The 14498-nt window shown below is 43.2% G+C and overlaps 1 protein-coding gene across 2 annotated transcripts in view; it reads right to left on the reverse strand.

The window, feature by feature from the left end:
- STAM2 (signal transducing adaptor molecule 2) overlaps nucleotides 1-2367 on the reverse strand; it is a 35997-nt gene extending 33630 nt beyond the window's left edge. The window contains exon 1 of one of the 2 annotated variants that reach the window (XM_038421646.2): nucleotides 2069-2367. In XM_038421646.2, coding sequence (XP_038277574.1) covers nucleotides 2069-2108 — 40 coding nt within the window. In that variant the 5' untranslated portion in view covers nucleotides 2109-2367. The remainder of the gene's footprint in view (nucleotides 1-2068) is intronic. The other variant, XM_038421645.2, reaches the window with a different exon arrangement.
- Nucleotides 2368-14498: the final 12131 nt, after the last annotated feature.

A 14498-nucleotide genomic window follows, 5' to 3' on the forward strand; every position in this document is an offset into this window, starting at 1 on the left:
ATCTTTCAAACAGAATGAACTGAATTCACGCATAGCTGGTTTGGCATGTTTATACCTTCACCTCAATCATATGTCAAAATCAACAACTCATAATAGGTTTTGTAGGAAAGGAGAATGAAGGGAATGCTTTTAGCATGCACACTTTGAAGTTAACAAAACAAGTCTTTAAAATTGGTTAGCATTTCTTCCACTCTACTAGCTTAAATAGTAGAATAAGAGCATAAGCAGCACAGTTTTCATTAAAATATAGTGTAGAATATTCCACAACTGACCAAAAAACAAGAATGCTGAACTCCATTTAAAATGCCAACATAAAACAAATTTAAATTTTAATGAGTTTTTTTTACTGAATTGGTAAACTTTTTCATTTTTTTTCCCTATTACATACACCTCTGATTAGTTTATAGTAAAAATTTAATGCTCAGTAAAGTGAGGGATGGATCATACTGCCAGGCCCAGGCTCACAGGACTAAAAACGGCTGTGTAGACATTTGGTATCAGGCTGCAGCCTGAGCTCTGGGACCTTGCAAGGGGAGGAGGGCATCCCAGAGCTCTGCCTCCAGCCCAAGCCCAAACATCTGCACAGCAATTTTTCAGCTGGGAAACATGAGCTCTGTGAGCCAGAATCAGCTGACACAGGCCAGCTGCAGGCTTTTTAATCCCTGCGTAGATATACCCTCAGTAGCTCCATCTAAACAGGACTGCATTTAATGATTTTGTTACATGGACAGATGTCAGCTAAGGATTAATTTGATTTTACTCCAACATTTTACTAGCAGATATTAAAACCAGAGTGAAAATGTGGCCCAATATACTTCAGTAGAGTCCAGATTTCATCCTAGCTCTTTAGAGATGGAAATGCCAAACAAATGCACCACTTAACTCCATTCAAACTTGCATACGTAGCAGCTCCTGGGGCTTTCATATCAGACTGTTTGTGATCAGAGACACACTTTCAGGGTTAACTGCACCTTTGAGCCCCCACCTCACTGTCCTCAAGGACTCCCACTTAAGGTTTCAGGTTCCCAGCCATAACTGGTGCAGGAGTATCGTTCACCCTCCAGACGAGGGGTTTAGGCTTGTAGCCCCTCTGCACCTCACTGTGATTTTCCCAGAAAGGCTGACTGGGGCCCAGGACCTGTGGTTAACCTCTCTCTAGGAGCTACAGTTACCAACCAGTCATCACAAAGTCAAATACATTTATTCTTAGAGTAAAAGCAGTACAGGAAAAAAACCATATAAAATCAGTAAGTGTTCCTATATGCATGCTAAAACATTGCATGTGGTTTGCAATATAGTCTGCAGATCTTATCTGTAAAAGTCTGCAATGGCATTAAGTTTTCCGGAAAAAAAAAAAAAGGGTCCCTATTACAGTCTTGTCATGGAACCTTTCCCCAAACTGTTGGCTGTACATTAGACATCTTCCTACAGCTTGGATATATAAAACAGATGTACGCGAACATAACATGCCATTTTGAGTCTTGTTGTCAAAAAGGCGGCAGCATATTAGCTAAAAATTTTCAAGCAATGATTATCACAAGCCTTATAGACTACCACACACTCCAATTATTCACTGAGCTTAGTGAGAAAAATACATCATGTTTTTTCTTAAATTCTGCAACTTAGTTTAACGATGTTAAACTTCTAAGATCCAATAACTCTGGACCCACAGGAAGGCAGGCCAAGGGTCGTACACGCACGAATCGGCGGAAGCAATACGTTTGCTATCTCCTCTGGCACCTATAGGTACCCGGTGCGTGGGGGGCGAAGGGGGTTGCTCAGGGCAGTTCTTGGGGACTACGGCTCCTGGCCTCTGTTGTCTGTCGAACACCGCCGGCCGCTGCAGCGGACTACGCCACAGGGCTCAGCTCTCTGCTGCGCAGCAGCGCCCGGGTTCAGAGTCACCCCCCCCGACACACCCACCCCATTCCCAACGCCCAACAGGAAAACGGCCCGGCCCGACCCCGTTTCCCCAGCGCACCCCCGGGCCGGACCCCAGCCCGCCGCTCAGGCACAGAGTCCGGACACTGCCCCACCCCCCGCAGCGGCCGGACTCCCGCTCACCCACCCACATCCTGCTCGAAAGGGTTGGGGGCGAACAGCGGCATCTCAGCGGCCTCCCCCAGGCGAGCCAGGCCCCGCTCCCCTCTCCGGTGAGTCGCAGCAGCGCCCGACGTGCCCCCGCCCCGCGACCGCTTCCGGCTCCGCCCACCGCCGCACAGGACCCTCCGCTCACCCTTGCGCCCCCTGCCGCGCCTGAACCAGAACAGCGAGCGTCGGAGAGAGACCAAAGACTTGGCCGCAGAGGGCGCTACCGCCACCGCGTAGCTGCTTCTGCCCGGTCTGGGGCTGGTGCGTCCCTAGCAATGGGACTGCGGGGTCAGGCACTGAGAGCGCCACCTCACGCTCAGGCTCGCGGGCGGGGGCCTTACAGAGGGAGGGGCCTACCAAGGCCTGCGGAGTGAGAGCGTCCCCGCCTCACAACGAGGGGGCGGGGCGAGAGAGGGCGGGGCGGGGCCACGTGTCACAGAATCATAGACTATCGGGGTTGGGAGGGGCCTCGGGAGGTCCTCTCGTCCAGCCCCTGCTCAAAGCAGGACCACGCCCCAGTTTTGGCCCCAGATCCCTAAATGGCCCCCTCAAGAAGCGAACTCACACCCCTGGGTTGAGCAGACCAATGTGCGAGCCACTGAGCTATCCCTCCCCCATTGTGCTGGAGGGGGCAGGCAGTGGGGGGCTGGGGTGAGGGGCTGAAGGGGAGCTGCTAAGTGGGGCGGGAGGATCTCGAGCCCCAGAGGCCGGGGAAAACAGGGTGAAGGCGCCAGCTGTGGACTCCCAAGGGCTAGGGGCAGTGAGTGGTGACCTACCTGCCACGTGGCACGGTGAGGCCAAATTTCTCTGGGGCAGAGGGAGGTAGCATGGCCCCTGTCGGGTTGCACCGGTGAGTGTCCCTGGCGTCCTCAGGCCACAGTGAAACCAGGGCCTAGCATCAAATGCACTTTTCAAGTTACCTAAAACAACCACTACCAGTTCCACTCTCACCCTGCCGTGCCCCCCTGACACCGCCCCGCCCTGGCCCTGCCGTGCCCCCAGACACCACCCTGCCCTCACCCTGCCGTGCCCCCCCGACACCGCCCTGCCCTCACCGTGCCACGCACCTCGACACCGCCCTGCTCTCGCCCTGCCCTCATCCTGCCATGCCCCTGACACTGTCCTGCCCTCACCATGCCGTGCCCCCAACACCGCCTTGCCCTCACCCTGCCGTGCCCCCGAGACCGCCCTGCTCTCGCCCTGCCCTCATCCTGCCATGCCCCCCGACTCTGTCCTGCCCTCACCCTGCCATGCCCCCGACACCGTCCTGCACTCACCTTGCCATGCCCCCTGACACCTCCCCGCCCTCGCCCTGCCATGCCCCCAGACTCCGCCCTGTCCTCACTTTGCCGTGCCCCCCGACACTGCCTTGCCCTCACGCTGCTGTGCCCCCCTGAGACCGCCCTGCTCTCACCCTGCCGTGCCACCTAACATCATCCTACCCTTGTCCTGCCGTGCCCCCCTGAGACCACCCTGCCCTGGCCCTGTCATGCTCCCCACACCGCCATGCCCTCATCCTGCTGTGCCCCCTGACACCGCCATGCCCTCACCCTGCCGTGCCCCCCGAGACCGCCCTGCCCTCACCCTGCTGTGCCCCCCGAGACCACTGAGCCCTCACCCTGCCATGCCACCTGACACTGCTGAGCCCTCACCCTGCCGTGCCACCCAAGACCACTCTGTCATCACTAAGATGACCAGATGTCCCAATTTCATAGGGACAGTCCCGATTTTGGGTCTATTTCTTATATAGCAGGGATGGCCAACCTGAGCCTGAGAAGGAGCCAGAATATACCAATGTACATTGCCAAAGAGCCACAGTAATACGTCAGCAGCCCCTCAACAGCTCCGCCCTCCCCAACCCCCCCACCAGCAGCCCCGCAGGGCCTCCCCATACCTCCCGATCAACTGTTTTGTGGCATGCAGGAGGCTCTGGGGGGGATGGGAAGGAGTGAGGGCACAGCAGGCTCAGGGAAGGGGGTGGGAAGGGATGGAGTGGGGGCAGGGCCTGTGGCAGAGCCAGGGGTTGAGCAGTGAGCACCCCCCCAGCACATTGGAAAGTTGCGCCTGTAACTCCAGCCCCGGAGTTGGTGCCTATACAAGGAGGCTCATATTAACTTCTGAAGAACTGATGTGGCTCCAGAGCCACAGGTTGGCCACCCTTGTTATATAGGCACCCTCACCCTATCCCGATTTTTCACATTTACTGTCTGATCCTCCTAGCCCTCACCCTGCCGTGCCACCCGAGACCGCTCTGCCCTCACCCTGCTGTGCCACCCGAGACCACTCTGCCATCACCCTTCTGTCTCAGATCACTACACTGGTTACTTGTAACATTTGAGATAATGACCTGAGAGAATTTACCACACAGAATTTTCAGCTTGCTTACTTGGTGCATTTGCAAGCACTGTGTTATAATCGTTTGACTGTTTTCTTTGCATAGTAAGTCAGAACCTCCATCTGTTTGTTTAGGGTACACCATATAAAGGGTACATTTGTAAATAGTTAATACATGATTATTAGTTGTTACCCACATGAGCAGTATGCATTAGATGGTATAAGCAAGGCATTGACCTGTTGGACTCAAGCCATCTATATCCAGTGATTCACCATGTATTAAAGTCCTATTCATTATTTAAAGTGTGACCTTATATTCTGTTAAAAAGTGCTTCTGCTTAGAAAGGTGAATTTGTAAAAATGGTTTATTATGTCCCAATGATTTCCCAATTAAATCTGTTCAATTTACAAGTCAAAACTTTCTGACTGACAGATCTCCAAACTCAGCCCAGTATCTGGAGTCATTCAGGATTATTTTTGCCGTATATATCACCAACAGAAAATGGTACTTCCTTAGCAATTCTGTTGATGCAAGAGCCTGTTTAAAATCTAGCTCATTCTCCTATAATTCTGTTGGTTCTGCAGTGGTAAGATCACTACAAAATAGCAAGAACTAATTATTGTCACTAAAATCAGTAGATATGACTGAATATATACAGGAACAGATCCATTCAGCAAGAAGGTCTATTTTACAGTCACATTTCAGAGTAGCAGGCTGTAATGTTACCATATTAATCATTCTGATGTTCCCTCATTAATAATAGCACATTCCTCTCATAGAAGGAAAAAGTAAGATAAGACAACAGTGTGATTTTAGGGTGGCAATATTCATAAACCAGACCTAGAAATATTTTGAATATTTTCAGAACAAGATTCTTAAAAATGTTTTCAGGGTGACTGAATTGTTGTTCATCCCACTAATATGAAATTTTCATGAGTCACTTTTTTTTTCTAAGCATTTCTGTATGCATGGTAGAATTACAGGATCTTTTGTGAAGAGTAAATTATTAACATTTTTGTAAGGAATTTTACAGTTAAAAACAAAATATTCAATGTACATTTAATGTTTCCTCAAAAGAGAAGGAAGTGAATATTTGAATATTTTATATGACAGAAAACATCAATTTGAAGGGTATAAAATGATTTGGTATGTGTCAAAGTGTACAGCATATACATCTTTATTGATTATAAAGTTTCAGTAAAAAGAGAACAGAGTGACTTGTAGCCTGAAAACTTCAGTAGGTGTATTTATTCAGTAAGTTGTTCAGAAAGTAAACAATTTTGTTAAAAATGTTTTCATAGTTAGAAGTGACCTGCAGATGGCAATATTGCTTCACTATTAGGATCTTAGTTAAGAGCATTATGCTGACTTTGGAAATGTAATGAAGTGAGCTGTAGCTCAGGAGCTGTAGCTCAAATAAATTTTTTAGTCTCTAAGGTGTCACAAGCATTCCTTTTCTTTTTGTCAAATACACTAATTTTTAAGGCAAAATGGAGCTCCTTTCTGTTAGCGCTGGATTTACTAAAGAGGTTGAAAATATATCACTATCAAAATGAATCAGCTGTAATAAAAATGGCACAAATAGACTTCACCGCTTTAAAGATAAAAATTATCAGAAACTGATGTCACTTTTTCTTTTGCATTTCTGCAAGTTAGTAATTGTGTAGCTTAGATAAAAGAATGTAATTTAATATCCTGAGCTACACAATGTCCCTCTATTATTTACCTCAGTCCTACCACCCCACTTACTTCTGGTGCATTAAATTACAGCAGTTGCACATACAAATAGGTAGTTTGTTGTCCAGCTCCTGGAGTTTTATAATGCGTCTTGTGGCCACCACCCTCTTTAAGAAGATGTCATGCATCCATCACAGATCCTAGTGTACAGTGCTCCAGTTTGATCTAATCAAGCTGGGGAAGTACATTTGAGATTTGTCATAGCAATTGAACATGCATTATTAATGATGAGGATGGCTATAATCTGCTCAATTTTGTGCAAAATAAATTTAGTTCTTGGGTTCCTGGCCTGTTGCAACCTTTAGTTGGGAAGAATCTGGATACCCATTGTGAAGCTAATTTCTGTTTTTGTGGAGGGAGAGGTTTCAATTCTAACTTCTATAATAATGTTAAACTGCTGGTTTAGGTACTTATGTACCCCCACACACACCTCATTACTTTACCAACTCATAATATAATTTAATTTATCCTCATAACACTCCTGTAAAGAAGTGAAATATGCTTATCCTCATTTTACAGATGTGCACCTCATTCCCATGGAAATCAATGGGAGTTAGATACCTAAATACCATTGAGGATCTGGGCCAGAGAGATTCGGGGCAGATTTTTACAGACATCTAAAGATGCAGAGAGGTATCTAGTGGGATTTTCAAAGTGCCTAGGAACCTAATTCCCAATAGGAGTTAAAAATCTGGCCCTGAATGACTTGTCAAAGTCACAGGATGTCTATGGTGGAGCAGGGAATGGAGACTTGTGTCTCATGTGGCCCCAGTCAGCATCTTAACTACTTGAACCATCCTTCCTCTCCATCATCTTTGTAGCAGTTTATATTCTCATAATATTTTATTTCAAGTCCTTTAGAGGTCTTCTTATAACAAACATTGTGAGGGAAAACTGATTTTGCAGTATGTTTGCTTTTAGACCAATTGAGTAACTGTTCCTAAGGAGTTTTCATAATACCTAAAGGGACACTAGCAACTCAAAATGATTTCTAACTCAATTTTAAAATTGGCTGGATTTCAGGTACTACTGCATCTGTCCTTCCATTTCTTTGCCATTTTGTTGCTGTGCAATCATATTTTTTCTGTTTTTTTCTCCACTGTTGTGTAAGATGCATACAAAAGGAGAAACTGATTAAATGGGAGAAACAGTGAAAATTATTCCACACAAAGTGCTTTGAAATGTAGAACGTAAACAATTTTCTCTAATCTCTCAGTTTTATTACTGTTTCATTTGTAACAATAGAAAAAATTTCTTACTATGTGATATTTAAGATATCTCTTTAATGCTTTTACTGTACTCTGATGAACATTTTAACAAACCTGTACCAATAGTTCATGCTTTTACATGAAGAAAGTACATAAGATAGACTATTTTGTGTGTCTTTATGTATTGTGTATTTATCTGTAGTATGACATTGATTTAAAGAAGGTGTACTGAGAAGTCTTTAGTCCTTACAAAACTTGATTTATTACTATTACGTTTTCATTGACTCTTGTTCTTCGGTTGAAACACTCAGGAAGCGGCCCCATAAAAGCAACTTTGACATTTTTGCATTTATAGCTGTTGTAATTTACTTGAGAAGCTTCAGTGTTGAATGGGATATAGATCTATTTATCCAGCTATGGATTTTTACTGTGCACACCCTTATAATATCTTGTGAATTCCCTATACAAGATTAATTGAAACCATATTGTGGACTAGTTAGGTCAATTTTCTCTGCTTCTTCCTAGATAGGTGAGCTTTTTGAAGGATTATTTTGGATGACTGTTATGAAGAGGTTGACATGAGGCCAGTTAGCTATCCTCTTTGTTGTGTACTGGAGAATTACAAAGCACAGACGTATTTCTTTAACAAACTAGAAGGTAGCACAAAAAGTGATAGAAATCAATACTGCAATCTAACCATTTAAGGAGTCAGCTGAGTTTGGTTGGGTTGTTTTATTTTGTTTTTTTACGGATGCTGCGCAGACTAATCGTAAGTGCAACCTGTAACAATGCTTATAACTGTGTGAATACTTTTTCTGTTCCCAAGCTCTTTCAACAAATAGTAATACAGTATCTGATATAGATAGTTTAGCTCATGTGCATTATTAATGTATGTAATGCTTGGAGATATTTAGGCAGAAGGCCAAGTAAATTAGTAGTAGAATCTATTGAGATAATTAACCCTTTAGTTACTGAGTTTAACTATGCAAAGCACACAATACTATATATAATTTAGTTTATCCCTTCCCCTCTTCACAATAAATCTTTAACAAAGAAATGACCTCTCATGAGTGCCAAATGGCAGATGTGAGTATTATAACAGAAGAGGTAGTTTCTCACTTTCAGTGCAGACATTGTCTCTCTTTGGATAATTCCATGCATGACAGAGATGTGTGGTAGATGCTCATCCCATATGCTTGAGGTGTCTGGAAGGGGAGGGAAAAGCATTTTAACTAAAAGGACATTTCTACCTCAACACATGCCTTTTCCAGATGCTTCTGTTCAAACAAGGCTGAAATGCAGGCATTTCATAATGACATCTCTTCTCCCCCATTCCCTCCATCCTTCACATTGCATATTCTTTCCACATTTTGATGTATGGGGCACCTAGGCCACTGAATTGAATACAACGTAGACATACTTAATGTGTGGCTATCCTCACCAAACCTGGTTGACATAACATTCCATTTGAAGCTGTTAGGGATTTACAGGCATTCATGAGTAAGGCTACAAGTCCGCCACAGAGGTCACAGATTCTGTGATTTTTCTGTAACCTCTGCGACTTCAGGGGTTTGGCTGTCAACCCCAGGTGACAGGGCTCAGGCAGTCAACCCCCTGCTGTTGGATGAGCCGCAGGCAGTGGGGCTTGGGCTATCAGCCCCCCCAGGTGGCAGGGCTTAGGCTTTCAGCCCTCCTGCACTGCAGCACCCCAGCTGTCAGTCTCCTCCCACCCCAGGGCAGGCAGTGGAGTTTGGGCTGTCAGCCCCTGGTAGTGTGGATTGGGCTTCAGGCCCAAACTGAGGAGCTGTGGCTCCTTCCCCTTACTGGAGGAATTGGGCTTCCAGGAATTCTTGTTTATTACCTGCGACCTGTCTCTGACTTTTACTAAAAATAACTGTGACAAAATTTTAACCTTAATCATGAGTGCTGCATTTGGTCTGTAGAATCTGTACTATTGGCAGAGATGTATGAGAAAGCAAGAACCGAGATTGACTTTCAGTGCGTGAGTTGAATTTGCAGGGCTAGCACTTAGAAACATTAGACTGGATCCTTCTTTGAGTACTCTTTGTACTATTCCAGAGGTGCACAGGGGACTTAAAACTTCTGTAATAAGGGAGCTGAGGATTTCCCCGTGCAGTGGGTCTTTGGATGGCAGCTTTGCACTATATTTCCTCTCTCCTTCCTCCACCATATCCCTTCCTAAGGACTCTTCTGGAGGTATTAGGTTGGGCTCTTTACTTGGGGCCTAGGCTTAGTTTGGATCTCACTGCCCCCAGGATCAGTGGTAGAATAAAGATGGCTTAGACCAACATTTGCCTTCCCTCTTCCTTGCCCACCTACCTATGCCAAGCATGAGCTTGCATAGGTAAGGAATTTAGCCCAATCATTTTTTCACTTGAACACTGAGTAAATTTGTTCTGTAAATTACTGAAGCCTCAGAATGGGACTGGCTGGTCCCAAAGGAACAGATCACCCTGTTAAACACATCATCCTATTTCTTTCCAAATACAAACAAGAAATATTTATTGAACACTTCTGCCTTTTCTGCATCTTTAACAATTTTGCCATCTCCATCTAGCAATGGGCCTATGCAGTTGCTAGGATTTCTTTTGTTCCTAATATACTTTAAAATGCCTTCTAGTTGTCAGCCTTAGCAGATATGAATTTTTTCCATGTCTTTAGCTTCCCTTATCACCTTTCTATACTTCATAACTTCTAATTTATAGTGACTGCCACCTAATTCTCCTCCCCCTCCATTTATTAAATATTGCTTTTTGATTTCTAATTGCTGCCTTCACTTTTCCACTGAACCAGGAGGGGCTTTTAGCCAAAGTTGACCTCTTTCTTGATTGTGAAATCATGGCTTTTTTGGCATCCAGTGAATTCATCTTAAATAACTCCCAGTTTTCATTCACATTTTTCTGTTTAAATTTTTCCTCCTACTCAATTTCACTCAGAATTTTCCTCAGCATTGGGAAATTAGCACTTTTGAAGCACCAAGTATCTATATGTTACTGGTAGGAACTATCTTCTGTTTGCCCACATTGAATGTAATTGGGTCATGATCACAACCAACTAACTTCAGGTCTAGGGATTAATTCATCATCTTAATAAGGTCCAAATTAGGGTTACCTCCTGTTGGGTACATTACCTTTTGTGTTAGAAAATTATATAATTATTCTGTGGTTCCAAGTTATCAATAACTCTAAAACAGGTAATGACATCTTTGTGTAGTGTACCATTATATCCACCTCCACCCTGCCTCTTTTCCTCACTCTATCCTTTCTAAGTAGGTTATGACCAGTGATTTTAACATTCCAATCATGCAAATTGTCCCACCAGATTTCCTTAATGCCAGTTAAATCAATTCTTTTCATCAATGAGAACTGCCAATTCCTCCTGCTTGTTATTCAGACTTGAGCAATGGTACAGAAGTAGTTGAAAACATTATTTTCTTCTCAGTTGCCACGCCAATTCAATTTCTTTGCAACATGCTACGTTTGAGTTTGAACTGTATGTGCTTTATTAGCATCTTCCTCTTTCATTGCTACCTTAAATGTCCTCCTGGATGCTCCAGCTGAACTCCCACAGAGTAATTACCCCCCCATACCCACACTTGTAAAATGAAGGCCAGCCTCTTTGGGCCCCTCTCCAACTGGAACCATGGCCTAATGTTCCACAAAGCCAAAAACTTCAGCTCTACTCCAGTCACATCAATAGGTCACCTCCAATATTTTCTGCCTTCACCTTTTTTTCCCATGCATGGGACCAGAATGATCTCTGAAAAGATCACTTTGACTTCCTCTTCTTCAGTTTGCTTCCAAGATTCCTGAAGTGTTCTATAATGTGTGCAGTTCTATGTGATGCCATGTCATTTGTTCCAGGGTGTCTCAAACAGTAGAGATTTGCAAGATGACTTCATAAACCCACCCAATCTTGCAGTAACATCTCATATTTCCAATCTGTTCTGTTGTGTCCTTTTCTGAATTCTCTATCCACCCATAATTTGTTGGGTAGAGCCATAATACTTCTAGCCATTGTGAGCTCTATGTGACAGGGGAGTAAATTGTGGGAAGAGGTGTATAGTATGGAAAGGATTCTCTGTGTTAAATTCATGCAGCCCATTCCCTAACACTGAAAACTTGCTCTACTGTGTCTGTGACATTGTTTCTGCTCCTGAGATCATATCTCGGGTATTGCACATCCTCTCACTGCTAATATCTGTGCAAAGGTTTTCTAAGGTCCTTCTCACCATTAGTCTCTAAGCACTTCCCAAGTGAATTAGTTCTACATAGTGAAGTGTCTTGTGGAGTTCCTGGAGTATTTTGCTCTTCTCTCTTCATTGGCTAGAGGAGGCAGCCATGCATTTCAAACACTCATAACCGGATTATAGGGTGTTCCCCCATGATAGGAAGCACTCCATGCCCTGGTTACCACAGACACACTGTATCAAAGTGTGGCTACTGCTCTGAGCTGCATTTGCTGCTATTTTGGGCAGATGTTATCAACATCACTTTACCCTTTACAGTCATCGCACATGTTGGAAAATTTCTCCCATATCTGCCTGTGCACAGATTGGGTTCAGCACCTAGGTGGTACCAGTTAGATTGTATTTCCCCTTTTGGATTTATTTCTGAGAACACCTTTGGTTTGTTCCATGAGTAAAGCAGAACAACTTCTTGTTAATTCAAGAAACAAAACTGCAACCAAAATGGGCTAGACACAATGTAGCTCCACTGATTTCAGTGGAGTTACACTAGTGATGAATGGCTCTGTGATGATAGAAGCACCAACAGCAGCCAAAATAAGGCAATTGTTTTTCTACAAAGTTGTAGACAATGGCATAGTTTGATATAGCCACTTTTTCGGACACTTAATTGTTAGATACAATTTGCCAAATTGATATTTTCCTTCAAAGCAACTCTATTAAATAAACTACATTAAAAGTATATTTAAAAGTCAGGGTTTTATTTTTCCAGAAGCAGAGCAAAGTTCAAATGCTTTCATCTAGATGATGACCTATTTTATAAATGCTAGTCAGGAGACATAGAATCCAGGATTGTTGTGTCCTTTGTGTTCACAGAGGAAAATGACTGAAAACTGATTGAGAATACCTAGATTTCTTAGAACCACAGATTAATATTCTGTCAGTCCTTTGTTTTTGGAGGGGTTTTTTTTAGGTAGATACAGTGATTACTAAGAAGTTTGCTCTGTGTGTTGTTGAGAGTGGAGAGAAAGGGGTAGAGGCAGGTCTTCTGACTCAAATTTAAGCTAGATATTCTATCGGTTCTACATAATTAGATTTAAAAGTTGCTGATGTACTTTCATAAGAATAAACCTTATCCTGGTATCATTGGTCATATTATCCTCTGCCCAAACTGTGATGCCATGAGTTATGTTCATAGTAGTTGGTGGCTGCATTTCAGTGGTGCTATATGTATATAGTTTGTGAAGGCATCAAAGCATATACATATAAAATATTAACACTGCATTGAAGAAGTTTGCCTGATCTTTCCTTAAATCTGTGACACAGGAAAGCTAGCACTGTGTTTAAATACTCTCTCTTATTTTTGCACTGCATATGCCATAGTTGAACTCTGAGGTTTTCCTACACTCTTTAAGCTACTAGGGTTTTTTGTTGGTTTTAGGAATGGGATATTATTTCACTGGTAAATGAGGGAAATAGTGTCCTCTGGTGGCTAACACAGCCTGTGGAGATCAGAACTACTAAGTTAAGTTCCTGTTTTAGTTACACACTCATTGTACAATGTTGGGCAAACTGTACTTCAGATTATCAATTGTAAAATAGATATAACAATACAGACCTTGTGTGGGTGCCATGGGACTTAATGTTTGTACAGCACTTTGAGATTCTTAAACAAAAGTTATGAGCGCTGAATATTAACTGTAGTAAAACTGTTTTACCGCAGTATTTGTTTAGTAACTAATTTCAAATACTAGTGGAGACATCTAAGAGGGCATGATCCTGCAGGCCCTCTGTGGACAAAGTACCCATTATAGACAATAGGAGTTCCAGGTGCAAGATATAGAGAGAGCATGAATATAGAGTTTCTTCTACCTCTAAGGTTGAAAACCTTTTCTGCTTCAGACTCTGTTGTAGGTAGCCACAACAGTATTTCTTGCCTTATTGTAGAGCTGTGCAAGTACTACAACAATATTTTCTGGAAATATTCATTTGAATTAATTTACTCTGTTTGAGTTTGACTTTGTTCCTATTCACATTCTATATTCCTATGAATATTCTAGCAAACAAGTTTACTTTCAGGACTAGTCACTAAACAGAGAATTCAAACTATTGCATAATATTGAGTAAGTGAATTTAAAATTTGTAAGCCCATATATTCACATCTGACTCCAAATTACGTTCTTCCAATCATGAAACAGAAACATACCCTGTAACCTATATGTCCAAGCAACACCACAGCAATGACAAATATTGAACACTTACTAGCAACTGCTTATATATGAGCCACAGACCAAGAATTAATCTAATAGTCTGATTCACAAGGGATGACTCAGCTAGAGACTTCAAACAGAAGTTGAGATGAAATAAGAGGACTTATTAGCTTGATGACACATCGGCCTGGTAATTCCTTCAAGAGTGAACCCAGGAAATGTGTTATATCAAACTAATCAAAAACTAAAGACCACCTAAAGAAACCCCTTTACTACTCTGTGGTTCTTAGGCAAAACTCCTGTTAAAGTAAATTGGAGTTTAGCATGAGTGGAGACTGCTGAAGTGGGTCCTTTATTTGGAATGAATGGGTTTGGCATTGATTTTTGTAGAGAACTTTTACAGCATTAAACAGCAGAGAGATAAGAATGCTAGCTGCAAGCACAAGAAAAAGTACATCCATAGTGAAGAGTTAATTGCTCCAGTCTCTTAAGCCATTTGGCATGATTCTGTTCTATTTTTGAACTCAGCACAGCAAAGGGGGAGGCAAAGGTGGTTTTAAGACATTTTTTCTCTCCTCTTCTGCAGCAGTCAGAGGCCTCCCTGGCCCCATGTAAATTAGAGCAACTTATATACTACTCATTTATACTCTGCTTCTCCTGGCCCCCTATGCTCTGTAGGAAGCAGAGAATAGCAAGAACATTCTCGTTAT

The sequence above is a fragment of the Dermochelys coriacea genome, chromosome 11 (assembly GCF_009764565.3).
Source record: "Dermochelys coriacea isolate rDerCor1 chromosome 11, rDerCor1.pri.v4, whole genome shotgun sequence".
Classification (NCBI taxonomy): domain Eukaryota; kingdom Metazoa; phylum Chordata; order Testudines; family Dermochelyidae; genus Dermochelys; species Dermochelys coriacea.